The 27,016-nt window shown below is 39.0% G+C and overlaps 1 protein-coding gene and 1 non-coding gene across 2 annotated transcripts in view; one reads left to right on the top strand and one right to left on the bottom strand.

The window, feature by feature from the left end:
- PAK2 (p21 (RAC1) activated kinase 2) overlaps nt 1-27,016 on the bottom strand; it is a 104,365-nt gene that overhangs the window by 12,461 nt on the left and 64,888 nt on the right. Inside the window, exons 3-13 of the mRNA XM_003792673.3 lie at nt 23,947-24,047; nt 23,450-23,597; nt 20,127-20,158; nt 18,438-18,545; nt 16,036-16,168; nt 14,383-14,446; nt 11,287-11,335; nt 10,408-10,520; nt 8,750-8,867; nt 5,347-5,446; nt 1,335-1,531 (exon numbers count right to left, since the gene is read on the bottom strand). Of these exons, the coding sequence (XP_003792721.1) occupies nt 1,335-1,531; nt 5,347-5,446; nt 8,750-8,867; nt 10,408-10,520; nt 11,287-11,335; nt 14,383-14,446; nt 16,036-16,168; nt 18,438-18,545; nt 20,127-20,158; nt 23,450-23,597; nt 23,947-24,047 (1,163 nt within the window). The remainder of the gene's footprint in view (nt 1-1,334; nt 1,532-5,346; nt 5,447-8,749; nt 8,868-10,407; nt 10,521-11,286; nt 11,336-14,382; nt 14,447-16,035; nt 16,169-18,437; nt 18,546-20,126; nt 20,159-23,449; nt 23,598-23,946; nt 24,048-27,016) is intronic.
- On the top strand, nt 11,566-11,672 carry LOC111726296. Its single transcript, XR_002774105.1, has one exon. It is a non-coding gene; the product is annotated as a U6 spliceosomal RNA (small nuclear RNA).

The following is a 27,016-nucleotide window of genomic DNA, read 5'->3' as shown; positions in this document are numbered from 1 at the left end:
AGGCAAGAGACTCGCTTGAGCCCAGGAGTTGGAGGTTGCTGTGAGCGTGATGCCATGGCACTCTACCCAGGGGGACAGCTTGAGGCTCCGCCTCAAAAAAAACAAAAACAAAAACAAAAACATATATTGGTACTTCCTTTCTCTGTATGGCCAAGTAATAGTCCACTGTTCATCAGTTGACAGACACTTAGGTTGTTTCTACTTTTTAGTTATGAAGCATAATGCTGCTATCAACATTTATGTGCAAGTTTTTTGGTAGAAGTATGCTTATAATTCTCTCAGAAATGTACCCAGTAGAGGAACTGCTAGGTCATATGGCAACTCAATATTCATTTTTTGTGAAATTGTTTTTCAAACCATCTGCACCATTTTTGACTCCTGCCAGCAATGTAAGAGGGTTCTAATTTTTCCATATTCTCACCAACACTTATCATTCTTTTTGATCGATTCGCACGTCATTAATAACACATAATGCTTAGCCATATTTAGTAATTTAAAAGGAGAAGAAAAAAAGATTTAGAGAGAGCTCAAAACTAGAGCCAAACTTTATATTTAAAATAAGAAATTAGAGCCAGGCATGGGGGCTCATGCCTATAATCCCAGCACTTCAGGAGGCTCAGGCAGGCAGATCACCTACGCTCACAAGGTCCGAGACCAGCCTGAACTAGATTGAGACCCTGTCTCTAAAAATAGCTGGGCACTGGCTCGGTGCCTGTGGCTCAATTGGCTAAGGCGCCAGCCACATACACCTAAGGTGGCGGTTTCGAATCCAGCCCCGGACCTGCCAAACAACAATGATGGCTGCAACCAAAAAATAGCCGGGCGTTGTGGCGGGCGCCTGTAGTCCCAGCTACTTGGGAAGCAGAGGCAGGAGACTCGCTTAAGCCTAGGAGTTGGAGGTTGCTGTGAGCTGTTTGCCACAGGCACTCTACCCAGGGGGATAGCTTGAGGCTCTGTCTCAAAAAAAAAAAAACAAAAAAATAGCTGGGCACTGTGGCGGTACTTGTAGTCCCAGCTACTGGAGAGGCTGAGGCAAGAGAATTACTTGAGCCCTAGAGTTTGAGGTTGCTGTGAGCTATGTCACCAAAGCACTCTACCAAGGTCAACAAAGTGAGACTTTGTCTTAAATAAATAAGAAATCACATAGCTTTATAAGTTTAAATCTGTAACTCAGAAGGCAAATGATTTTTAGATGCAGAATAAGGACAGAGACTAGGTTTTAATCAATTTTTTATACATTAAATTCTTGGCTAGTTCTTAAAACAAGTTTTAAGTACATGTTTTAAAGAAAAGTATTTTTCTTACAATAAGGTTTAGTATTTAGCTGATCTTACCCTCAAGGGATTTTCATTGAGGTATGGAGGCTCTCCTTCTACCATCTCAATAGCCATGATACCCAGAGACCATATGTCAACTTTAGGGCCATAAGCTTTCCGTGTAACCACCTCTGGTGCCATCCAGTATGGCGTTCCTACCATGGTACTGCGTTTACTCTGTTCAGGGGTAATCTGGGCACAGAAACCAAAGTCAGCTATAAGATAAAACAAAACAAAACATCTAGAGTTAATGATTTTCAAGAATGATTTTTATTAAGACAGTTCACTTCAAATGACATAATTAATTACATGTTAACATTTAGCCTCTTGTTTTAAAGATTTTCTTCATAAAATAAACCAGAATGGGGCTTAAAATTGTTTTTTAAGAGATGGGGCTTTACTACTATGTTGCCCAACTCCTAGGCTTAAGCAATCCCTGTCTCAACCTCTCAAGTAGCTGAAACTACTTACGTACATTACACCACTGTACCTGGCTGGGCTTATTTTGATATGTTATATACTCTCACTTTTACCTCCCATAAGCAGAGTACAAATTATCAGGAGGCCTTTTATTCTATTAATTCTATCCTAGAATTTTTTTTTTTTTTTTTTTTTTGAGACAGAGCCTCAAGTTGTCCCCCTGGGTAGAGTGCCATGGCTTCACTGCTCACAGCAACCTCCAACTCCTGGGCTCAAGCGAGTCTCCTGCCTCAGCCTCCCAAGTAGCTGGGACCACAGGCGCCTGCCACAAGTGGCCCAGCTATTTTTTGGTTGCAGCCATTATTGTTGTTTGGTGGCCCCAGGCTGGATTTGAACCTACCACTTTAGGTGTATGCCTTAGCCGCTTGAGCCACAGGCGCGGAGCCTATCCTAGAATTTTTAATAAAATTGAAAGAATCTAAAAGAAAAAGTAATCAAAGGTAGACAACAAAACTAAATGCAGTGTATCAGGCAAAGGTCAAGACATGGAAGCTGCTTTCAAATACAGTAAACATAAGCTAGAGTCGCTAAGCATCTAATTTCAGGGAGTCCAGGAAAAAAATGCATTTGATTCCAATGATTGTTAGGGTCCTCACTAGCATTAATCCACTCAACTACCTTTTTTATAAATAAAGAGCAGATACCTAGTTTAGTCTTCAAGGTTAATTATGTTATTTTAGAGGGAAAGTAAGGATTAGTATTTAGAATTTCTTCCTTCTTTCCACTATTAAACCCATTCTACTCCATACTGTAATCACTGTTAACATTTAGGTTTGTAAGCTTTATACCTTTTGTTATGCATTTACACATGTATGAATAATATCTATGAATTCCTTGGTTTTACCCAACTAGGTTATTTGTAATCTTTTTTAAACTTAACTTTTATTTTACTTTATTTTTTTTTTAGAGACCAAGTCTCACTTTATTGCCCCTGGTAGAGTGCTGTTGAGTCACCGCTCACAGCAACCTCTAACTCCTGGGCTTAGGCAATTCTCCTGCCTCAGCCTCCCAAGTAGCTGGGACTACAGGTGTCTACCACAACGCCTGGCTACTTTTTGTTGCAGTTTGGCTGGGGCTGGGTTTGAACCTACCACCTTGGTATATGGGGCCGGTGCCCTACTCACTGAGCCACAGGCGCTGCCCAAACTTTATTTAGAGCTCTTTTCATATGAAGAGCTCTTTTCATATTAGCATATTAATCTGTCTCAAACTACAAAATATTAAATTATTGTAAATTGGCCCACACCTATAATCCTAATATTCTGGGATGTCCAGAAGAGAGCTGGACAATTCCCTGAGCTTAGGAATTCTTGAGACCAGCCTGGGCAAGAGTGAGACCTCATCTTTATTGAAAACAGAACAGGCTCGGCGCCTGTGGCTTAAGCGGCTAAGGCGCCAGCCACATACACTTAAGGTAGTGGGTTTGAATCCCCAGCTCGGGCCCGCCAAACAACAATGATGGCTGCAACCAAAAAATGGCCAGGCGTTGTGGCGAGTGCCTGTGGTCCCAGCTACTTGGGAGGCTGAGGCAGGAGACTCACTTGAGCCCAGGAGTTGGAGGTTGCTGTGAGCATGATGCCATGGCACTCTACCCAGGAGGATAGCTTGAGGCTCTGTCTCAAAAAAAACAAAAAAAAGAAAACAGAACAACTAGCCCAGCGTTCTAGCAGGAGCCTGTAGCCCCAGCTACTTGGGAGGCTGAAATAGGAGGATTTTTTTTTAATACACAGTCTTGTTCTGTTGCCATGGGTAGAGTGCCATGGTATCCTACCTCACAACAACCTTACACTCCCGGGCTCAAGCAATCCTCTTGCTTCAGCCTCCTGAGTAGCTGGGACTACATGCACCCACCACAATGCCTAGCTAGTTTTTCTATTTTTAGTAGAGACAGGTCTTGGTCTTGCTCTTGCTCAGGCTGGTCTCCAACTTCTGAGTTCAACAATCCACTTACCTCAGCCTCTCAAAGTGCTAGGATTACAGGTGTGAGTCACCACATCGGGCAAAGCAGGAAGACTGCTTGAGCCCAGAAGTTTGAGGTTGCACTGAGGTAGGCTGAGGCCATGGCACTCTAGCCCATAAAACAGAGTGAGACTTTGTCTCTAAACAACAAAAACCCCAAACATAATTTACTTAAACACGCTCTTATCATGTAATATTTAGATAGTTTTAGTTTTTCTTTACAATGTTGCAGAGAACATCCTTGTACTTACTGTGGTATCTAAAAGAATAACTGGTCAAATAATTTTTGTAACTAAAATGAGTGCTTATGTGAAGCCAGGTACTGTTCCAAGTACCCTATAAGAATTAAAATATTAATCCTTCTTATAACCACAAACAGATACATTTATCATTATAATTATTCCCATTTTACAAATGAGGAAACATACGTATAAAAACAACTTAAAGATAACTTACCTAAGGTCATTCATCTAGTAAGGGGCAAAATCAGGAAAAAATGTCTAAATCGGTTTACACCAAAGTGTACGAGAACTTGCTACTAAGATTACTAAAATTAGCAATCTTATATTCTGACCATCCAATTAAATAATCACAGGAAATTGTGGTTTAAAATAAAAGAGATGTTGAAAAAGAAGCCAAATCCTCTAGCAGAACAGAAGAAAAAGTTTTTGGTCTCTTGATCCAAAAAATATCTTGAATTTTGCAGAACTGTAGAACCTCCATTTAAGGGTTGAGTTGAATCCTCCAGTGGGCATAGTTTGGAGGGAACAAGATTATAACCAATAGAGGAAAGAGAGGCTCAAGATTTGTCATGACTCTACTACATCTGATTCAGAACATAATTAGAGAAAGTTATTTATGTGGGATTTTTTTTCTTGTCATCCCTGAGGTCAGGGTCAGGGTCATAGAGCCCTTCCCTGATTAGGGCAGGCTCTAACAGCACAATGAGAAAAACTACTTCAACAGATGGCAGAAACAAATTCATATCTATAAGAGACCACCAACATTATAATAGGTCCCAAGCACTGCTCCTATTTAAAATTTTTAATCTTCCAAAGAATTCTCCAAGATAGGTATTATTATTTTCCTTACTGAACAAATGAGAAATCAGACACAAAGAGATTAAGTTACTTGCTCACAATGATTCAGCAAGGATTGATTGCTATTTAAACCCAACCTATCCAGTTAAGAGTCCATATCCTTTTTTTTTTTCCTTTGGAGTTTTTAAAGTTCAGATTAATGTGAGGGTACAATTAGGTTACAATGTTTGCATTTGTTAAGAAGAGACCCTGCTCTAGTTGTGTCCCACACCCAGAAGGTGTGTCATATACCTTTAAATTGTGCCCATTAAGTGGGAGTACACTCATCCTCCTCACCCATCCCCTATACCCCCTCCTCCCATCTTGAACTGAATAGTTTTTCTCTTATGTGGGCATGTATTAGAATTGGTCTACTGGCTTGAGTCAATATTCTCTACCACTAGTTCCCACCTCTTCATATATTAAATCATAAAAATATTAACACAGAAGGGTTTTTAAAATTAAAATGAAAGGCAGGAAATTATAATAAATATATGTTATTTGTTACTCACTAAGTTTAACTGATCCTTCCATCCCCAAAAGCACATTGTCACTTTTGATGTCTCTGTGGATTACTTGATTGGCATGTAAAAACTCCAATGCCTGTAAACACTGAACAGAAGAAAAACACCCATTAATTAAACAGTCCCTCAAAAGTCTAAGGGAAGTTCACAAACAGTAGTTATGGCTTGAACACTGCCTCTACTATCCAGCAGAAGACTCTCTAATAGTTAAGCTCATAAAGAAATCCTCTCAGGCTTGGCACCTGTGGCTCAAGTGGCTAAGGCGCCAGCCACATACACCTAAGGTGGCAGGTTCGAATCCAGCCCGGGCCTGCCAAACAACAATGATGGCTGCAACCAAAAAACAATAGCCAGGCGTTGTGGCGGGTGCCTGTGGTCCCAGCAACTTGGGAGGTGGAGGCAGGAGACTCACTTGAGCCCAGGAGTTGGATTGCTGTGAGCTATGCCACGGCACTCTACCCAGGGGGACAGCTTGAGGCTCTGTCTCAAAAAAAAAAAAAGAAATCCCCTCATACGCAAAGTTATGAAAATAAGATACCTTAATTAGACATGCTCCCACTCTGTCATTTTACCCAGAGACATTATTAAGTAATGTTTTATCCTGTCCTTCCTCGGCCACTGAATAGGTAAAACCCTGAGACCACCACTCAGTCTTCAACAGTCTCACTTACAAAATGATGACTGGGTCAGGTGCAGTGGCTCATGCCTATAATCCTAGCACTTTGGGAGGCTAAGGTAATAGGACTGCTTGAGCTCAAGAGTTCAAGACCAGCCCTATCAAGAGTGAGAACATACCTTTACTAAAAATAGAAAATCAGCTGGACATTCAGGTATGTGCCTGTAGTCCCAGCTACCTGAGAGGCTAAGGCAGACATATTGCTTAAGCCCAGGAGTTTGAGGTTATTGTGAACTACAATAAAGCCATTATACTCTACCCAGGGCAAAAGAGCAAAACCATGTATATGTGTATGTATGTATAAATATGATAATGGGTGGATCTATACAATTTCTAAGCTTTTTCAGGTTTAAATGCCTAAAGATGTACAGTACTTGGTAAACATGCATGAACTCTTCAGAAATCATATCAAGAGTAATGAATACATTTGTGATCATTCCCACATGAATGTGAGATACTCCAAAATCTAATTAATGCAAGCCACTAATATAAGTGGGTAAGATTCTGAGTGGCCTGGCTCCATTTAGCTGTTCATCAATGTAACTCAAAATGCCTTCTTCGTTTTTTTCTGTGGTGAATTTTACATTAAGCTCTATTATCCCCAACCTGGACACAAATAATGAAAGAATAATTTCCCCTTTATGCCACATTTCAGAAAGCATGGAGTCAAAAAAGATAAACTCCTCCATTCTTTAAACACAAGAATGAGATAAGCGCTCAAAAATTTGCTTGCCTGGTGTTTTTTTAATATAAATGATTAGAACAAATAAAGTCTGTACATTATTTAAAACAACTAAAAATCTCATTCAAAATTTTCTATTACTCATTTAAGGAAAAACAGATACATCAGGTTTTACTACATTACATTGACTAGGTATTACTCAGGTTTTTAAAAAGAACAAAACTCCAGAAAAATACCTGAACAAATAATCTTGTCAAAAAGTTTTGGTGCACAGAAGAAAACCCATGGCAATTAGAGAACTCTAATTAATTTTTATATCAATTTTGGAAAATGTATGAGAAAAATAAATGTGTTATAAATAGACAACTTATTTTTATCAGCTTTTATTTATTTATTTATTTTTTGGAGACAGAGCCTCAAGCTGTCCCCCTGGGTAGAGTGCTACGGCATCACAGCTCACAGTAATCTCTAACTCCTGGGCTCAAACGTGTCTCCTGCCTCCGCCTCACAAGTAGCTGGGACTACAGTCGCCCGCCACAACGCCCAGCTATTTTTTTGGTTGCAGTCATCATTGTTGTTTGGCTGCCTGGGCTGGATTCGAACCTGTCACCTTAGGTGTATGTGGCTGGCGCCTTAGCCACCTGAGCCACAGGCGCCAAGCCTTTATCAGCTTTTAAGTGACTGATATTCTTTGTTAAGGAATATCATACTAAGAATCATTTAAGAGTTCTTACTTCCTTTCAACCCCTCAGGTAGAACATAATTAACTTAGAATTAAAATTTTCAAAGAATATTTTTTTAACACGTGAATGAAAGGTGTAAAAGGAAAACATATATCGTAACATGAACAAAGTTCATAATTCACTTAAATGTCACTGTAAAACTGCTGAAAGCCAAATCATAGAAAACACAATAGTCTGATAATTTATTTATTTCCTTAGACTCACTTTTTATTTTTTATGTGTACAAATTTATGGAGTATACATGCAATTTTGTTATATGCAAAGATTTCATGGTAGTAGTGTTCAAGTCAGGGCTTTTAGGGCATCCATCCCGTGGTCTTACAAATTTTTTAATTAAATTTACAAAATTACCCTTTTGACAATGATTCTTAATAATATTCAAAATTTCTTTCTTTTCTTTTTTTTTTTTTTGGAGACGGAGCCTCAAGCTATCCCCCTGGGTAGAGTGCCATGGCAGCATCATCGCGCTCACAGCAACCTCCAACTCCTGGGCTCAAGCGAGTCTCCTGCCTCAGCCTCCCAAGTAGCTGGGACTACAGGTGCCCGCCACAACGCCTGGCCATTTTTTGGTTGCAGCCATCATTGTTGTTTGGTGGGCCCGGGCTGGGGATTCGAGCCCGCCACCTTAGGTGTATGTGGCTTGCGCCTTAGCTGCTTGAGCCACAGGCGCCGAGCCATGATATTCAAAATTTCAATGATAAAAAGCAAACCCTTAACCCAAGTCTCATCTGTAGAAAAAGATTAGATATAAATATAAGAAGGAAGGCTTGTTTTTGGCTTAGACTTTAGGCAATCTGGCAAAGTTCTACTGGCTTAAGCAAACAATGCATCTAGAAATGCATTAATGAATATAAAGCAACAGTTTCTTCACATGAGTGAACTCACATAAAACCAGAAGTAGACTTATTGATATTTAAGGTAACATGTGTCCTGCTTCACCGGAGATGCTCCCAGCATCCTCTGCTAACTGGTATTATTTTTAATAGTGTGCTGTTTGATTCTTGAATGCATCTTGTTAGGATGGTAAACTATCATCACCACCTTACTAAAATTTACCTGTGAATCTAGCTCTTTAAAGGTCCATAATTCATTCCCAAATTATCTCATACTTAAAAGGGAGGACTGAAAGTCTCATGTAGAATCAAATGGTATGGAGACACTTGCAGAGAATACGTGTACAGAAAAAGCATCTCACATGACAATAATTACCCATACAGAAAAACTTTCCTTTTTTCACCTCCTGCTGGAACTACACATTACTTTACCATATCAAAAGGGAAGCAAACCCACCTCTCTGCATACAGCAGCAATCTGTGCTTCATCCATGCAGGTTTCTGTTACAACATCAGTAAGTGACCCACCAGCAAGGTACTCCATTACCACAAACAATTCATCTCCCACCAGGTAACTAAAATCAGAAGATAACAAAATATGCTCACATTTTTATTTTTGTAAAAACAAAGTATTCTATGTTGAAGAATTTACAGGTTAAACACCCTCTAAATAAAACAAGAGAGCTGGTAGCTTGAGAACTAGGAAAAAAACTGAAAAGGTGCTAGGTAACAGCAAAGAAAAATAAAACTGAGAGTCATTATGATCCTAAACCATCTTAAAATTATAGTTTGCCCACGATTGTAATTAAGAGAATATACATAGATTATTGCAATTAAAATAACCTATGAGGCAAAAATTGTTAGTGCTGTTTTATAGGTAAAGTAATAGAAGCTTGGAGAGGTTATATAACTAGTGACAGAATCAGAATCTGAACCCAAGTATCAGTGATTCCAAAGCCTATAGATTATTTTAACCACCATGCCACAATGACATGAAACACTTTTTAAAAGCAGGGACATGTACAGGAAAAGTTTATTTCCATAAACATGGTCCTCATAACTAAAGCTAAAGCCTCAAAATATATTATTTTCCTTAGTCTAAACAAATTTAAATATGGAAGAAAATCACCTACAATGTTCTATCTCTAATACAACAACTGTTTTCATTTTCAATTAATCATCTTTTATTCATATATATGATCGCTTCTTTAAAAACACAGCTGATTTGCTGAATTATTATATAAAAAATAAAAACACAGGTATAATAATAAACATAATTTCCTATACTGCTTTTCAGTCCCACTGTTTAACATCAATCCCTAAGTTAAATGAAGTTTTGATAGACATATAGAATTAGTCCATGAAGGACTGTATCTGAAATAAAAATTGATCTAATAGTTTAAAAACTGTGTATCCAACCTTTTGGGGGCAAGACACAATTATAAGAGGGACTTTACCTAACAAATGCAATCGGTGAAACCTGGTTTCTTGTACCCTCAATGAACCCCAATAATAAATTTAAAAAAAAACAATAAAAAAAAAACTGTATGTCCAGTCACTTGCCAGTCAAGACATGAATCATAGCCAACTATTCCTTAATGTTTTTGCTTCAACAATTTACAATATAAACACTATCACCTGTGTCCTTAATTTAATTGTCTTTTCTCACCAGCCAAGTAGACAAAGAACTTTCTAAAACTGTAATATGCTATTTTTACCTCTCCTCTTCCTCCTTCAATTACTTCTCAGCATTGTCATTTTACCCTCAAGTGACTAATTTCTGCAAACCATAAGACTTAAAATTTCCACATTTTTTTTTTTTTTTAAGAGACTGAGTCTCACTTCATTGCCCTTGGTAGAGTGTTGTGGAGTGACAGCTCACAGCAACCTCCAACTCTTGGGCTTAGATGATTCTCCTGCCTCAGCCTCCCAAGTAGCTGGGACTGCAGGTGCCCACCACAATTCCTGGCTATTTTTTTGTTGCAGTTTGGCCAGGGCCAGGTTTGAACCTGCCACCCTCAGCATATGGGGCTGGCGCCCTACTCACTGAGCCAGAGGCGCCACCCAAAATTTCCACATTTTTAATCTCAATGTTTAAGAAATATTCATACTTACCTGTCTAAGAAGTTAACTATGTTAGGATTCTTTAATTCTTTCATCACTAGAATCTCATTAATGATTAATTCCTTCTTTGGCTGTTTCTGTAAATTAATCTGTTTGATAGCAACCTATGATGAAAACAAAACAGAAAAAAAATCGGAACAGGTTTCCTAATTCTCTTAGAAAATTATAAATACCAATCAGTTAATAATTTATTGTACAAGTACTGAACTACACAATGTAATTATTCATAGATAATACTTTTATTTCCATATTGCCTATGCACAATGCTTTGTAATGCATAAAGCCTAACTATTAGTATTTTTAGACCTTTTTTTTTTTGAGACAGAGTCTTGCTCTGCTGCCCACGCTGTAGTGCAGTGGTGTAATCATAGCTCACTGCAACTTTGAACTACTGGGTTCAGGCTATCCTCCTGCCTCAGCCTTTCCAATAGCTGGGACTTCAGGTGTGTACCACCACACCTGGCCAGTTTTCCTTATTTGTGTAGAGATGGAGTCTTACTATCTTGCTCAGGCTGGTCTTGAATTCCTAGCCTCAAGCGATCCTCTCAAAGTGCTGGGATTATAGGCATGAGCCACCATGGGCAGCCTAGAATTATACTAAAGTCGATTAAGCAATCCAAGGTCAGTACAGCACCAGGAATTAATCCTCTTTACTTTTTAAGCTGAGAAAATAATTTTTTAATATTTATTTATGACACTGAACTCATAATTCCTTCTTTGTTCCCCTAATGACAGAGTGCTATAAAATTACACAGAATAGTTCTTTCAACATGTTCAATTTAAGAAAAGATTTCTGATTATTCTGTTTTATCTAGTTTCTTCCTATCTGAAACACCAATGGTAACATTTAAAAGTATATAAAGTAGCTACCTCCTGTCCCAACGCCACATCAGTTGCAGTGAAAACCGTACCAGAAGCCCTAGGGTGAGAAAAGATACAACCAGATTTCAGGTTTCTAATCACTATACCTTATAACATCCAAAGACTTTATACTTATAGCAATTGAAAAAAGATTAAAGAACATTTAAGACTTAACATCTTTAAAAGAGCAAAAGCAGGGCGTCTGTGGCTCAGTGAGTAGGGTGCCAGCCCCAAGGGTGGCGAGTTTGAACCCAGCCCCGGCTAAACTGCAAAAAAAAAACCAGCCGGGTGCTCGCTTTGGCAGCACATATACTTAAATTGGAATGATACAGAGAAGATTAGCATGGCCCCTGCACAAGGAGGACACGCAAATTCGTGAAGCGTTCCATATTTAAAAACAAAAACAAAAACAGCCAGGCATTGTGGCGGGTGCCTCAGCTACTTAGGAGGCTGAGGCAAAAGAATTGCCTAAGCCCAAGAGCTGGAAGTTACTGTGAGCTGTGATGCCATGGCACTCTACTGAGGGGGACAGAGTGAGACTCTGTCTTTAAAGAAAAAAAAAAAAAAGAGCAAAAGAAAGACTAAAGGAAAGAGGGGAAAAAGAAGAAACAGGCAATCCTTGAGGTCAAAACTTAGGTTTGATATTTCAGACTTCAAAAAATGTAAGGAAAAATAAGATAAATATATATAACACTCATGGGTATACTTCTCTGCTTAAGAAACAAAGAATTACAAATATACTGGAAGATTCCTGTGTGTCCTTTCTGACAGTATCCTCCTTTCTCCCAAAGGTAACCTATAATTTGATGTGTAGCTTTCCATGCATTTCTCTATACTTTTAACTACAAAGGACATAGGTATATATCTCCATAAAATATACTCAGCCTAACTTTTTTTTTTGGAGACAGTTACTCTTGGTAGAGTGCCCTTGTGTCCCAGCTCACAGCAACCTCAAACTCTTATGTTCAAGTGATCCTCTGGCCTCAGCCTCCTGACTAGCTAGGATGACAGGCCCCCATCACAATGCCTGGCTAAGTTTTCTTTTTTTATATAGAGAAAGGCTGGTCTCAAACTCCTGAACTCAAGAAATCCACTTGGTTCAGCCTCCCAGAGTGCTAGGATTACTCTAGGTAGAATGCTAGGTATGAACCATCACGCCCATCTCAGCTAACTTTTAAACTTCAAATAGTGTCATTTTATGCATCTTTCTGTGATTTGCTTTTGTTATTCGACACTGAGTTTACGACAGACATCTATATGGATATTATACTTGCTCATTCACCATTACTGTGTATTATTCAGTATATAATTTATCTATTACTGTAATCAAAAATAGTAAGATGGCTTAGCACCCATAGCACAGTGGTTACAGAGCCGGCCACATACACCAAAGCTGGTGGGTTCCAACCCAGCCCAGGCCAGCTACACAACAATGGCAAAAAAAAAAAAAAAATAGCTGGGCATTGTGGCGGGCACCTGTAGTCCTAGCTACTTGGGAGGTTGAGGCAAGAGAATCATCTAAGCCCAAGAGTTTAGAGTTTGCTGTGACCTGTGATGTCATGGCATTCTACTGAGTGCGACCTAATGAGACTCTGTCTGAAAAAAAAGGCTCCGCACCTGTAGCTCAAGTGGCTAATGCACCAGCCACATACACTGGAGCTGACAGGTTCCAATTCAAACCATGCCTGCCAGACAAAAAAATGACAAATAAAACCAAAAAATACCCGAGCTTTGTGGTGGGCACTTGTAATCCCAGTTACATGGGAGGCTGAGGCAATAGAATCGCTTAAGCCCAAGAGCTGGAAGTTTCTGTGAGCTGTGACGCCACAGCACTTTACCCAGGGCAACAGTTTGAGACTCTGTCTCAAAAAAAAAAAAGGTAAGATAGTTTTCAATATTTTGTTATAAAAATCAGTACTATAATTGAGTTTAGCTATTTAGAAATTCATATGGAGAGGCTGGAGCCCAGTGGCTCACACCTGTACTCCTTGTACTCTGGGAAGCCAAGCTGGGTGATTTCTTTCTTTCTTTCTTTTTTTTTTTTTTTGCACTTTTTGGCTCGGGCTGGGTTTGAACGCGCCACCTCCGGCATATGAGGATGACTTCTTGAGAGTAGGAGTTCAAGACCAGCCCGAGCAAGACCCTATCTCTAGGCAGGCACTTATAATCCCATCCACATGGGATGCTGAGGCAAGAGGATTGCGTGAGAGGTTGCTATAGACTATGATACCATGGCACTCTACCTATGGTAACAAACTAAGACTTGTCTCCCAAAAAAAAAAAAAGAACCCCTAAAACAAGAAAATCCAGAAATTCACATGGAAGACTTTTTTTAAAAGGCGTAAGTTTTCCTTCTAACATTCACAGTAACTTCCTAGAGATTTAATAACATTAAAAATTTAAGATGTTCATTTGTTTTGAAACAGTACAACAAAATGGTTTGGTTACCATTTAAAAATACAAAATTATTGGACAAAAATCAGAAGATCAGTAGACCCAAAGATAAATACTCAATGATATGATTTAAATACCTTCTTTTTTTTTTTTTTTTTGAGACAGAGCCTCAAGCTGTTGCCCTAAGTAAAGTGCCGTGGCATCACAGCTCACAGCAACCTCTAACTCCTGGGCTCAAGTGATTCTCCTGCCTCAGCCTCCCAAGTAGCTGGGGAGGCGCCAGCCACAATGCCTGGCTATTTTTTGTTGCAACGGTCGTTGTTTGGTGGGCCCGGGCTGGATTTGAACCCACCAGCTCAGGTGTATGTGGCTGGCACTTTAGCCGCTTAAGCCACAGGCACCGAGCCTAATTACATGTTTTTATTGCCTGCAATCCTGCAGTAAATATTCTTTTTTTGTTTTAAGGACAATTTTTCCATTTACCTAATCCCTTACCACAGTAACATTTAAAAAGAAACAATTATATAAAGTCATTGCTAACTAGCACAGTTTTTAATATCATCTAGAAATAAATACATTATTTATTTACATAAATCCCCAAAGGTACCACTCATATAATACTATAAGTGCTCAATTTTAGCAGACAGAAGAATTATCATGCTATACATCTAGGAAATATTGAGTATTGGTAATATAGTCACAAATACTTACCCCTGTCCGATTTTCTCATATCTTGTATATTTTTTCTTCGGGTCACCTATGCTCACAATAGTTCCTATTTTAAAACAAAATCAACAAATATTTGGAAGCTCAGTCAAATATTTTCAGTGCAAGTTAATTTTGGTATCACTATTCTTTTCAATAAACGTCAATGTAAAGTTTTAGAACAGCAGTTTTCAAACAATTCTAAATTTAAAAAACAATGTATAATTCAAACATATAATACTGAAGAAATACAAATACAAAACCAAAGTTAAGAGTATCAGAAGCAAGAAGAAACATTATTTCCTTTAAGTTGAACCTTCTAACTAATCACTTTCTCAAAAATGATTATATATTAAAATTAGAATGACCAAACTGTCATTCTCAGAGTAATCTGATTCACAGATATTCAAATTTAAAAGTGGGCAATTTCTGTATAAATAATTTACTTTTCCACTCTACTAAAATGTATTAAATTGGTGATGTTATCAAACCACTTACTGTTAGAAAAAATAAATGATATCCAAGTGAATAAATGTCTTTTTTTTTTTTGGCCAGGGCTGGGTTTGAACCTGCCACCTCTGGCATATGGGGCTGGCACCCTACCCTTTAGAGACACAGCTGCTGCCCTTTAAATGTCTTTTCTAACTCTTCCTCTAAGTCTTCTATTACCATAAAGATTACTTTTTTCTTTTTCTTTTTTTTTTTTTGAGGCAGTCTCACTCAGTCGCCCTGGGGTTGAGTGCCCTAGCATCATAGCTCACAGCAACCTCAAACTCTTGGGCTCAAGTGATTCTCTTGCCTCAGTCTCCTGAGTAGCTGGGACTATAGGTGCCCACAACGCCTGGCTGTATTTTTAGAGATGAGTCTTGCAGTCTTGCTCTTTCTCGGGGTGGTCTTGAACTCCTGAAGTCAAGCAAGCCACCCACCTCAGTCTCCCAGAGGGCTAGGATTACTGGAGTGGACCAGTGTGCCCAGCAAAAACAGGTTTATACTTGAAAGCACTGAGAAGTCAAGAGTAAATAAACACAGAGCACAGTAAATAATCCATCCATAAAGTATTTTTCCTTTCTCCCTCTAGGTCAGCATTCTTTATAACTACACTTGCTGCAACTTGTCATCAGACATTATTGCTACCCTCTCCTTGGCACTGTTTACATTATTTCTAATACTCAATATAGGCCAATGATAGCTGACAGATTGTAAGGGGGAGGGGAAAAACATATTTTCCCTGGAATGGATTTTATGCCTACAAACATATCTACAGAGCAAAGATGTGTGTTTGCTTATTTAAGGATGTTTTTGCAGATTCATACTGAGAAGCTACAGATACACAGAAACATAAACAAACCTCCTTTGACAAGGTTTCCAACTATGTCCCTTTGGTTTGACTCTTAGGGAAAAGTACTGCCCCCAAAGGTACTGATTATTGTAGCAATATTACTCATAAGTCAATACATAGCAGCTCTCAAATACACTAACTAATCAACAGGTAAAGAAGAGTATTATTTTGGCTTTAACTGATGTGATTGTTCCTGTGCAAAAACAATTTGGTCATTATGCCTTAAGTCAAAATATAAGGTATAAATTAAAATATTCATGGGTCAAAGGCTTTCAGAGCTGTTAACAATTTAATAATAATGTAAAATGTAGGTAACATACTTAATTTCTCCATAATTTCTTCATCTGTCATCTTGGTCTTCTTTTTCTGTTTGTCTGAAGACTTGGCACCACTATCAACATTAGAATCACCAACTGGTGCAGGAATAGGGTCAATCACAGACCGTGTGTAAATCTGCAGAGACACAGGTCATTACTGATTTGAGGAATAATATTTTCTGATATTCCTACTGGCATGTTAGTTTTTTATTTATTTCTTCTTCTTCTTTTTTAATAGAGATGGGGTCTTGTGGTGCCCAAGCTGGAGTGCAATGGTGCAATTATGGCTCACTAAGGCCTTGAACTACTGGGCTCCTGCTTTAGCCTCCTGAGTTGTTAGGATTACAGGGATGAACCACACCCAGCTCCCAATTTTTAACCAAAACTAAGCTGTCTCTTCCATTGTTCTAAATAATGAGAATAATATTTTCAGACTATATAAGACATATAACTAAGAAGAATAAATATGAAACATCTTTCTTTTTCATAGCATGTATATATTTAATAGTTTGCCCAGGTACAATGGCTGTAATCCTGGCATAATGGGAGCCAAAGTACAAAGATTATTTGAGGCTCGAGTTCTAGACCAGTAAGGGCAGTGAAACCCTGTCTCTACCAAAAAAAAAAAAAAAAAATTTGGCCAGGCATAGTGCAAGTGTCTGTAGTTCCAGCTACTTGGGAGGATATCACTAGAGGCCAATAGTTTGAGGGTACAGCGAACCAAGACTGTACTACTGCATTCCACCCTGGCTGACAGATTGAGGGCAGGGTGGAGTACAGTATCACTCAGGGCAGTGAGACCCTGTGTCTACAAAAAAAAAAAAAATTGATCAGGCATAGTGCAAATGTCTGTACTTCGAGCTACTTGGGAGGGTAGCACTAGAGGCCAGTAGTTTGAGGCTGCAATGAACCAAGACTATGCTACTGTACTCCACACTCCACCCTGGCTGACAGAGTGAGACTCTGTTCTTAAAAAAAAGAAAAGAAAAACTTGGCGCCTGTAGCTCAGCAGGTAGGTGGTGGGTGCCAGCCACACACACCAGAGCTAGTGGTTCAAACCCAGCCCAGGCCTGCCAAACAACAATGACAACTGCAACCAGAAAAATAGCCGGGTATTGTGCTGGGCGCCTATAGTCCCAGCTACTTGGGAGGCTGAAGCAAGAGAATAGCTTAAGCCCAAGAGTTTGAGCTTTGACACCACAGCACTCTACCCAGGGGAATATAATGAGATTTTGTCTTGGGGGGGAAAAAATGGTCTGTCTAGAAAAATAGCAAGTTCATGAATATGATTTAAGTCTGACCAGATCTAAAATGTAGCAAAAAGCACCAAGTTTAAAAAGCATGTTTTTACTATGATAAGAGATCTTGATGTTGAAATATTATTTTAATATTATTAATTCAAACAAGTTTTATAAAACAATTTTATGACTAACATTTAATTTCAAACAGCCACTGTAAAGAATAAAGAAAATAGAGATCATCAGATCAGGGTCCACGGCAGTTCTCAGAGCTCTGCCTGCCAGCTGTGCCGTCACACTCTCATTAAAACAGGGGGAAGGAGAGCAGGTGCAATTGTTCTTCTCTTCATCTAAGGTCGTAAGTATTAAAATTCTCTGTTACTTGATTAGGAATTTCATTCTCAATTGCCTCTTGAATGACATTAAAAGCTTGAAATGCAAAACACAAAACAAAATATATAATGAAAGTAAGAGGAAGATTTAAGTTTCAGATAAAGTAGTTATCTACATTGAGATAAACAGAGAAAACCAGAAAAACAGATGTAATGTAGAAAGAAAAAAAAAAAAACAGTGAGTTTTACTTAAGTTTTAATGAAGCTTTTAAATTTTAATTTTAAAAAAGTTTTTGATAGTGATCTTTAAATGAAGATCTCTTAGTTAAATTTCTCCATAATGCAATATTATTAAAATATTAGCATTTTAAAAAATTACTGTAGGTCAAATACACGTACAGACTACTGTTTTGTTTTGTTGAGACAGAGTCTCACTTTGTCACCTGGGTGGAGTACCATGGCATCATAGCTCACAACAACCTCCAACTCTGGCTCAAGCGATTCTCTTGCCTCAGCCTCCCAAGTAGCTGGAACTACAGGCACCAGGATACTTCTGGAGACGGGTTCTCACTCTACCTCAGACTGGTCTTGAACTTGTGAGCTCAGGCAATCCGCTTGCTTCGGTTTCCCAGGGTGCTGGGATTACAAGTGTGAGCCACCACTCCTGGCCACAGACTACTATTTTTTAAAACATAAAGCTTGGGTGGCACCTGTGGCTCAAAGGAATAGGGTGCTGGCCCCATATACCGGAGGTGATGGGTTCAAACCCAGCCCCAGCCAAAACTGCAAAAAACCCCAAAAAACATATAGCTCTGTCCACTAGTCAAACACTCACTGATTTTGTATGATCTGGACGTGGGGCAATAACAGGAGGAGCAGTCTCTTCATCATCATCATCTTCTTCTGTTACTACTGCTGATGTTTCTGATCCCTTGGCATTTAGCTGCATTTATCACATAAGCAAAGTAAGGAAGACAATTCAAATAAAATAGGTTAATATGTAATTCTCTTTTTAACAAACTTGAAAAAGTTAATTTCTCCCTCCAACCCAGTGGTTAAGACAGGATTTATTAGCCAGAAAGGAATACAGAAGGAATAAAAAGCACTGAGCTTCTAGCAAAGGGAAAGACCCAAGCTGGAAGACTCTGCATGGGTCCTCTGAAAAAGTTAATATCTTTAATAGCTCATGTTGAAACAATTAAACCTCATTAGTTCTAGTACAGGTGATTCTACAAATTATGAAAAAATTTATGAAATAAATGTGAATATCAAATATTCTTACTAATATCCTTTAAATAGGTATACACATACAATGCCTTAAAAATAAATAATTTCTTAGTGAAGACCAAAACCAAAGATCTTTGGGCTTTGTATATGTCAGAGTCACTTTGAGACATTCAAAATAGCCAGATTTGGTCAGGTGCAGTGACTCACACCTATAATCCTAGCACTTTGGGAGGCCAACGTGGGCAGAACACTTGAGCTCAGGAGTGCAAGACCAGTCTAAGCAAGAGTGAGACCTGGTCTTTATAAATAAATGGGAAAAAATAGCTAGGCATGTGCTACGTTTTTGTAGTTTCAGCTACTCAGAAGGCTGAGGCAGGAGGATCACTTGAGCCCAAGAGTAAGCTGTAATGATGCCATTATACCCTCACTGGGCAACAACATGAGACTGTGTCCAAAAAAAAAAAAAAAAAAAAAGCCAGACTCACCAGAAAAAAAGGTGTGATAAATGAAGCAAAAAGAGAAGGAATTAACCCTTATACAGATCTATTGTATTTTTATTTTATTACTATTTTTTTTTGAGACAGAGCCTCAAGCTGTCGCCCCGGGTAGAGTGCTGTGGTGTCACAGCTCACAGCAACCTCCAAATCCTGGGCTCATACGAGTCTTCTACCTCCACCTCCCAAGTAGCTGGGATTACAGGTGCCCACGCCTGGTTATTTTTTTTTTGGTTGCAGCCGTCATTGTTGTTTGGTGGGCTCAGGCTGATTTGAACCTGCCAGCTCAGGTGTATGTGCCTGGCTCCTTAGCCGTATGAGCCACAGGCTCTGAGCCAGATCTTTTGTATTTTTATATGCCAGTGTATACTAGGTAGGTATTTTACATGTTACCTCATTTGGTCCTCATACAAGTCCAGAAGACAGTTCCTCCCAATTGAGAAAAAAACAGTAACTGTTTTTAGGAGATAAATGTGTTTACAGATAACTCAAGAGTATCAGATGACTCTGAAGATTTGACAAGTTTCAATTATTTGGTACATTTCCATGGTCTACATTACATAGAAAAATCCAGAAAGAGAATTTGGGGTTGGGGAGGAATAGTTTAACAAGTTATTTAGACTATTTGTATTTGTAAACATTACCAAAAGTTAATCAAGTGGCTAGCTAAAAGCACATATGAAATAGTTATTTATCTCTAATGAACCCCTTTTTTAATTTTAAAAAGCAAAATAAAAACTGAGATCTGTTCAGAGTAACCTAAATTAGACCAAGAGCTATAAGAAGTGATGCAATTAACTTACTGCTGGAGTTCCAGAAGGGAAGCCATCTTTCTCTGAATATAAAACAAAAAATAATGTTAACAGTTCAAGAAATAAAACGTTTATATGATAAAAGAAAAATAAAGCAGAGCAAGTGAAATGTCCTTAAACCAATTTTAAGTTGAATTAACTCTTGATAAAAATTACAATACCAGCATTCAAATAAGAATTTATATAATGTCAAGCTAATGAATCTCAAGTATTAATGAAACATTGTAAATTTACTAGAAAAATTATTAAATTGTTTATTGTATTTCTTTTATTTTTAGTTATTATGGGTAAGAACTGTCTAAGTCTACTTTAAATGGGCGAATTTTACTACATATATACTTATCAATCTGTATTTATTAAAATAAACAGACTTATTCATAAAGATACCTTCACCAGAAAAGTGGCTACTGAGAAATACACCATTGTGACAATGGTAACTATACAAAGTAAAATCTTTTTTTTTTTTTTTTTTTTTTTGAGACAGAGCCTCAAGCTGTCCCCCTGGGCAGAGTGCCGTGGCATTACAGCTCACAGCAACCTCCAACTCCTGGGCTCAAGCGAGTCTCCTGCCTCCGCCTCCCAAGTAGCTGGGACCACAGGCGCCCGCCACAACGCCCGGCTATTTTTTGGTTGCAGCCGTCATTGTTGTTTGGCGGGTCCGGGCTGGGGACTCGAACCCGCCACCTTAGGTGTACGTGGCTGGCGCCTTAGCCAGTTGAGCTATAGGCGCTGAGCCCAAAGTAAAATCTTGACATAATTTTTTTCTTTTTAAAAGACTTCAGTAAACTTATTTAATAGGCACTTTCATATACATTTATATATGATGAAAAAGGCTACCACTTTCATGTCAAAAGTTGTTTTTGAAAGAATTCCTAATTTTTTTAGTAATTTTTTATATCAGACTTACTGACAGACCCAAAAGTTCTACAAACAAGTCTATCCTTTTCCCAAGATGTACTTGATCTAAAGCAAAAAAGGTCAAGATGACTTCCAAAGAGACCTTTATTTCAGTGAGGATGTAAACATATTAAGTCTAATTAATTAAAACCACATATATGATTGATTTTAGCTCAGTCATATTGTTTTTAAAAAGTACATGTATGGGCCAAGTGCATTGCTCACGCCTATAATCCTAGCCTTCTAGCTTGCTTGAAGGCTTGTTTGAAGCTACATAGGAGTTTAAAAGTAGCTTGAGTAAAAGCAAGACCACGTCTCTACCAAAGGAGGAAAAAAAAGGAAAACAATTAGCTGGGTGTGGGGGTACAGGCCCCTAGTCCTAGCTACTCAGGAGGCTGCAACAAGGAGCATTGCTTGAGCCTAGGAGTTTGAATGTGTGGTAAGCTATGATAATATCAGTGTACTCTAACCAGAGTAAAAGGGAGTCTGCCTCAAAAAAATACAAGTATTACTTCAGAGACAGAAAAACACATTAAATGACATCCTGAGGATAAAAATTAGCAAAATCTAAACAGAGGGAACAAGATATATGATTGTGTTTTTTTTAACAAATAAACTGCAAGAAAAAGGATTAAGAACCAGCATACAAAAGGAGAGGGCTAAATATCAAAAGAGATTCTTTTTTTTGAGACAGAGCCTCAAGCTGTACCCCCCCCAGGGTAGAGTGCCCTGGCATCACAGCTCACAGCAACCTCCAATTCCTGGGCTCAAGCAAGTCTCCTGCCTCAGCCTCCCAAGTAGCTGGGACCACAGGCGCCTGCCACAATGCCTGGCTACTTTTTGGTTGCAGCCGTCATTGTTGTTTGGCAGGCCGGGCTGGGGATTTGAACCCGCCACCTTAGATGTATGTGGCTGGCATCTTAGCCGCTGGAGCCACAGGCACTGAGCCTTTTTTCCTTTTTCTTAGCTCAAACAGGTAATCAGAGCTGTAATATCAAGAGATCTAAGAGATATATCAACGAACTATAATGTATGGACTTTATTTTGATCCTGATTTGAGTAAATTATTTTTACAAATTCACTATACCATCAATTCTTACCTGATTATATTCTAAATATGAGGTATAATTTTTTTTAGTTGTAATGTTATATAATTGGTGAATTTCAATTTGAGTGGACTTAAACACATTTTATTTCAAAGTCTGCACATACATATAGTAAGACAATCTTCCTCCTATCCCACTAACAATAAATATACTTGTATTCAGGTTATTAAAATGTGAGAAAAATAAATATATTCGTAGTATGAACATGTCTACAGTAGTGCCAGTTACTTGGGAGGCTGAGGCAAGAGAATCACTTGAGCCTGAGAGTTTGAGGTAGCTGTGAGCTATGATGCCCTAGCACTCTACCAAGGGCGACAAAGTAAGACTCTGTCTCAAAAAATAAGTAAATTGTTTGTAGATACCGTAAAAAAAAACAACCCCAAAAACCAAAACATGTCTACAGCTAAGCATCCTTTCCTTCTATTGCTGGAAGTCATTCAAAAACAGTTAAGGAGAGGGCCAGTCACAGTGGTTCATGCCTGTAAACCTAGCACTCTGTAAGGCTAAGGTGGGGGATCAATGGAGCTCAAGAGTTCAAGACCAGCCTCAGTAAACTGAGACCCCATCACCACTAAATATAGAAAAATTAGCCAGGCAGGGTGGTGCATACCTATAATCCCAGGTAATCAGGAGGCTGAGGCAGAAGGACTGTTTGAGCCCAGGAGTCTGAGGTTACTGTGAGCTAGACTGAAGCCATGGCATGCTAGCCCTGGTGGCAGAGTGAGACTCTTTCCCAAAAAAAGGGCAGTAAGGAGAAAAAATAAACAGAAGATCATGTAAACAGGCTCGGTGCTTGTGGCTCAAGTGGCTAAGGCGCCAGCCACATACACCTAAGGTGGCGGGTTCAAATCCAGCCAGGGCCCACCAAACAACACCTAGCTCTGCAACCAAAAAATAGCCAGGTGTTGTGGTGGGCGCCTGTGGTCCCAGCAACCTGGGAGGCAGAGGCAGGAGACTCCCTTGAGCCCAGGAGTTGGAGGTTGCTGTGAGCTATGCCACGGCACTCTACCCAGGGAGATAGCTTGAGGCTCTGTCTCAAAAAAAAAAAAGATCATGTAAACATTTATCAACTCCATTTCTGGCAAAGCTATGAGACTAATATAATCCCCAGATCCAAATTATACTTAGAACTTCCCAGTTTACAAAAGGCAGAATCTATACAGAGAAAAAGGCAGAGATAGCAATCACAAGAAACAGAGTCTTTTATTTTTCCAGAAGTAATCTTTTTTTTTTCCCCTCCCAGATGTAATTTTTTTTATCTGGAAGTACTGCACAACTCTCCATTTGATTCAGCTATTATCAGTATCTTACCAGGAGGAGTAAAGCTCAGATATTTCTGCTTCACTGTGTTGGAGTCATAGAACTTTAAGACATCAAGGACAGCCTGAGGATTCTTCTTTTGCTCTAGCTTGGTGATATTGGAGGTCTGTAATAATCGAGCCCATTGTTCTGGCATGCCCTAACAAAAAGATATCCCAAAATTAGTTCTGGTTTAAATTGCTTGAATAAAATCAATTTTTAGAGATAAATGACAAAATACATAAAACTAATTTACATGATTCTAAATTTGACTAAATTCTAAAAGGCCTAGTTTCTCCTAAGGGTCTATTTCTCTAAATCTACTTTGCATAACTATAATGAATAGGCTAAGCTCTCTAGGAAAAAGATAAACCCAGCTATTAATACTTATCACAAGTGAAAAGAAGAATTCTGTTAACATATGCATAGAAAAGTTAAATTCAGTTTTAATAACAAAGGAAAATAAGTGGTATTTTAATATTTAAATGACCACAAATAGATAAACTTACAGTGAATTCTCCAGTAACAGCATCAAAACCAACATGGATGGTGTGCTCAAAATCAGATGGAGGAGAAATTTCTGGCCGTTCCTTCTCTTTCTTTTTACTTCCTAGAAGGAATTAAAAACAAAACAAAATTAGCCTATTTAAATAAGGTTAATAATTAGGCACTTATATGTTTATTTTTCCTAAAAAATAAGAGGAACAAAATTACCTATAGAAAAAAGATTTCCCCTAAAAACACTGGCTTGATAGGAAACTGATAAATGAAGTAACTATCCTGACATAAAGCATTGCTGGGGACAACCGGATAGTGTCCTAATCAAGTAGTACAGGACTGACCAGCACCACCCTGAATAAAAGGGCACAAGCAGAAGAGAAATGCCCTCTGAGCATTAGTTCTCTCATAAATAAAAAAGCACATCTCAGATACAGAACAATTTGGAAAATGAAGCATATCAAACCCAATTTTCATCCAGCTATATTCATCCAGAAGTTAAAACTTACATTATGATTACATAAATAACATACACTGCAAAGATAAGTGTTTATAAAAGGGAGGTATCTCCTATCTTGTGAAACCCTAATCCTTCATCTGTACTGGCATTATTAACTGTTATCTTTTCTTTTTTCTTTTCTTTCTTTCTTTTTTTGATACAGAGTCTTACTCTGTCCTCCTGAGTAGAGTGTCATAATATCATAGCTTACGGAAACCTCAAAGTCTTAGGCTCAAGCAGTTCTCTTGCCTCAGCTCCTGAGTAGCTGAGACTATAGGTGTGTGCCATTATGCCCTCCTAGTTTTTCTTTTTTTTAGTAGACACAGGGTGTCACTCTTTTTTAGGCTAGTTTCTTTCTTTTTTTTTTTTTTTTGAGACAGAAGCCTCAAGCTGTCCCCCTGGGTAGAGTGCCATGGCATCTCTGCTCACAGCAACCTTCAACTCCTGGGCTCAAGCGAGTCTCCTGCCTCAGCCTCCCAGTAGCTGGGACCACAGGCACCCGCCACAACGCCTAGCTATTTTTTGGTTGCAGCCGTCATTGCTGTTTGGCGGGCCCAGGCTGGATTCGAACCCGCCACTTTGGGTGTACGTGGCTGGCGCCTTACCCACTTGAGCCAAAGACGCCGAGCCAAGGCTAGTTTCAAACTCCTGAGCTCAGGCAATCCACCTGCCTCAGGCTCCCAGAGTGTTACGATTACAGGCATGAGCCAACATGCCCGGCCTATTAACTGCTACATTATGAAACTACCCAGCTTTTCTATGGTCTCACTATAAATTATTTTTGTAACATTTCTGCCCCACATCTATCAATAATATTCTCTATAAATGCAAACAAATCAGTTCCTTTCCTTGGACACCTCCCTCTATCTCCTGCTCTAACCTACAGCAGTTCATGCAGAGGCCTCCTGCACAGCTGCTGCCCTACAACATCCTTCCCTTTGCCCTGTGCTAGAATCTATTTTCTAAAATTATCTTGATTTTACCCAATTGTTTTAATTGCTATTTCTTGACTAATTATATATTCACTTAGATTGAAAACGTGTTTTTCCCTCTCAACAATTTCTAGGGTTGCTTCTTAAAAGGTCAAAGCCATTTTGAATTTTGCTTTGAACCACTGTTAAAAACCAATTATCAATATACATGTGCCTCTATTTCTGGATGCTCTGCTGTGTTACAACTGTTAGGGTGTTCAAGCTAACACCATCTTGAACTGAAAAGGCCCTTCTGTGAGCCTCTGTTACAGGTGGTCATAACTCGGCTAAGAGAGATGCTGCAGACTCATCATGTCCTTGCACCAATGCAATTACAGACCCCCCCTCAGCCCAACTGCAGACTCCATACCTTGCACCTCCCCACCCCCATGAGAAATACGCTGACACTGTAAGCCTGACACTCTAACACCCTAATAAGAATAGCTGAGTGGTCCTTGATAGAAACCAGCTGCCCCTCAGTCAACTATAAAAGACTTGCCTCCCTCCCTAAGCCCTACTAATATCCTTTAGCTCTTAGCCCACTTGCATTCAAGTGTCAAAATAAAATAAACATTACAGCCTCTGTTACACTTTGGTCTCGTGTGTGCTGATCCACATCTTTCAGTTTTTAACCAATCAACCATGATGATGTTTGTCTACCTTTTTGCCAATACTTGACTGCCCTGATCATTGCTGTTTTATAGTAAACATTGAAACTACATAACGTAAGCCATTTTTGCCTTTTCTTCAAAGCTGTTTGACCCTTCCACATGAGTTAATTGTTTTTATTTCATTTTAGTTTAGAGACAGGGTCTCACTGTATCACCCAGGCTGTAGTAAAATGGCCCAGGCATAGCTGGTTCCTCCCCACCCCTTCTTTTTTTTAATTCATCACTATACTAACAAGGAAGTTGTAGCTCACTATATCCTCCAACTCCTGGGCTCAAGTAATCCTCCTGCTTCAGCCTCTGAGTAGCTGGGACTACACTTGTGTACCACCATGCTAGCTATGTTTTAATTTTTTGTAGAGACAGTCTTGCTATTTTGCTCAGGCTAGTCTCAAACTGGCCGACCATTCTCCTCCCTTAGTGCTCCCAAAGTGCTAGGATTACAGGCAATGAGCCATCACCCCCAGGCTCCCTGTGTCAATTTCTACAAAAAGCCTGCTGGATTTTGATTGGAATTGTAATCTATAGATCAATTAAGGGAGAATTTAGTTCTTGATTTCTTAAGTTTTCTGATGTACAACAACAGTGAATCTTTCCATTTATGTGAGTCTTTTAAATTTCTCTCAGTGACATTTGTAGTTGTCTTTGTTTTGTGCTGCTATAACAGAATTCAAAAGACTAGGTAATTTACAAACAATAGTTTATTTGGTCCAGGGTTTCCAAAGCTGGGAAATCTAAGAGAAAGGGGTTGCAATTGGTGAGGTCCTTCTTGCTGTAGGGTAATGTAGCAGAAGGCATTACTTTAGCTAAATTTGCTTTTTTTTTTGACACAGAGCCTCAAGCTATCCCCCTGGGTAGAGTGCCATGGCTTCACAGCTCACAGCAACCTCCAACTCCTGGGCTCAAGCAAGTCTCCTGCCTCTGCCTCCCAAGTAGCTGGGAC

The sequence above is a fragment of the Otolemur garnettii genome, unplaced genomic scaffold, assembly GCF_000181295.1.
Source record: "Otolemur garnettii isolate 467f Iridium unplaced genomic scaffold, OtoGar3 scaffold00060, whole genome shotgun sequence".
Lineage (NCBI taxonomy): Eukaryota > Metazoa > Chordata > Mammalia > Primates > Galagidae > Otolemur > Otolemur garnettii.
The sequence above is the reverse complement of the archived record's forward strand: the minus strand, read 5'-3'. Positions and strand labels throughout refer to the sequence as shown.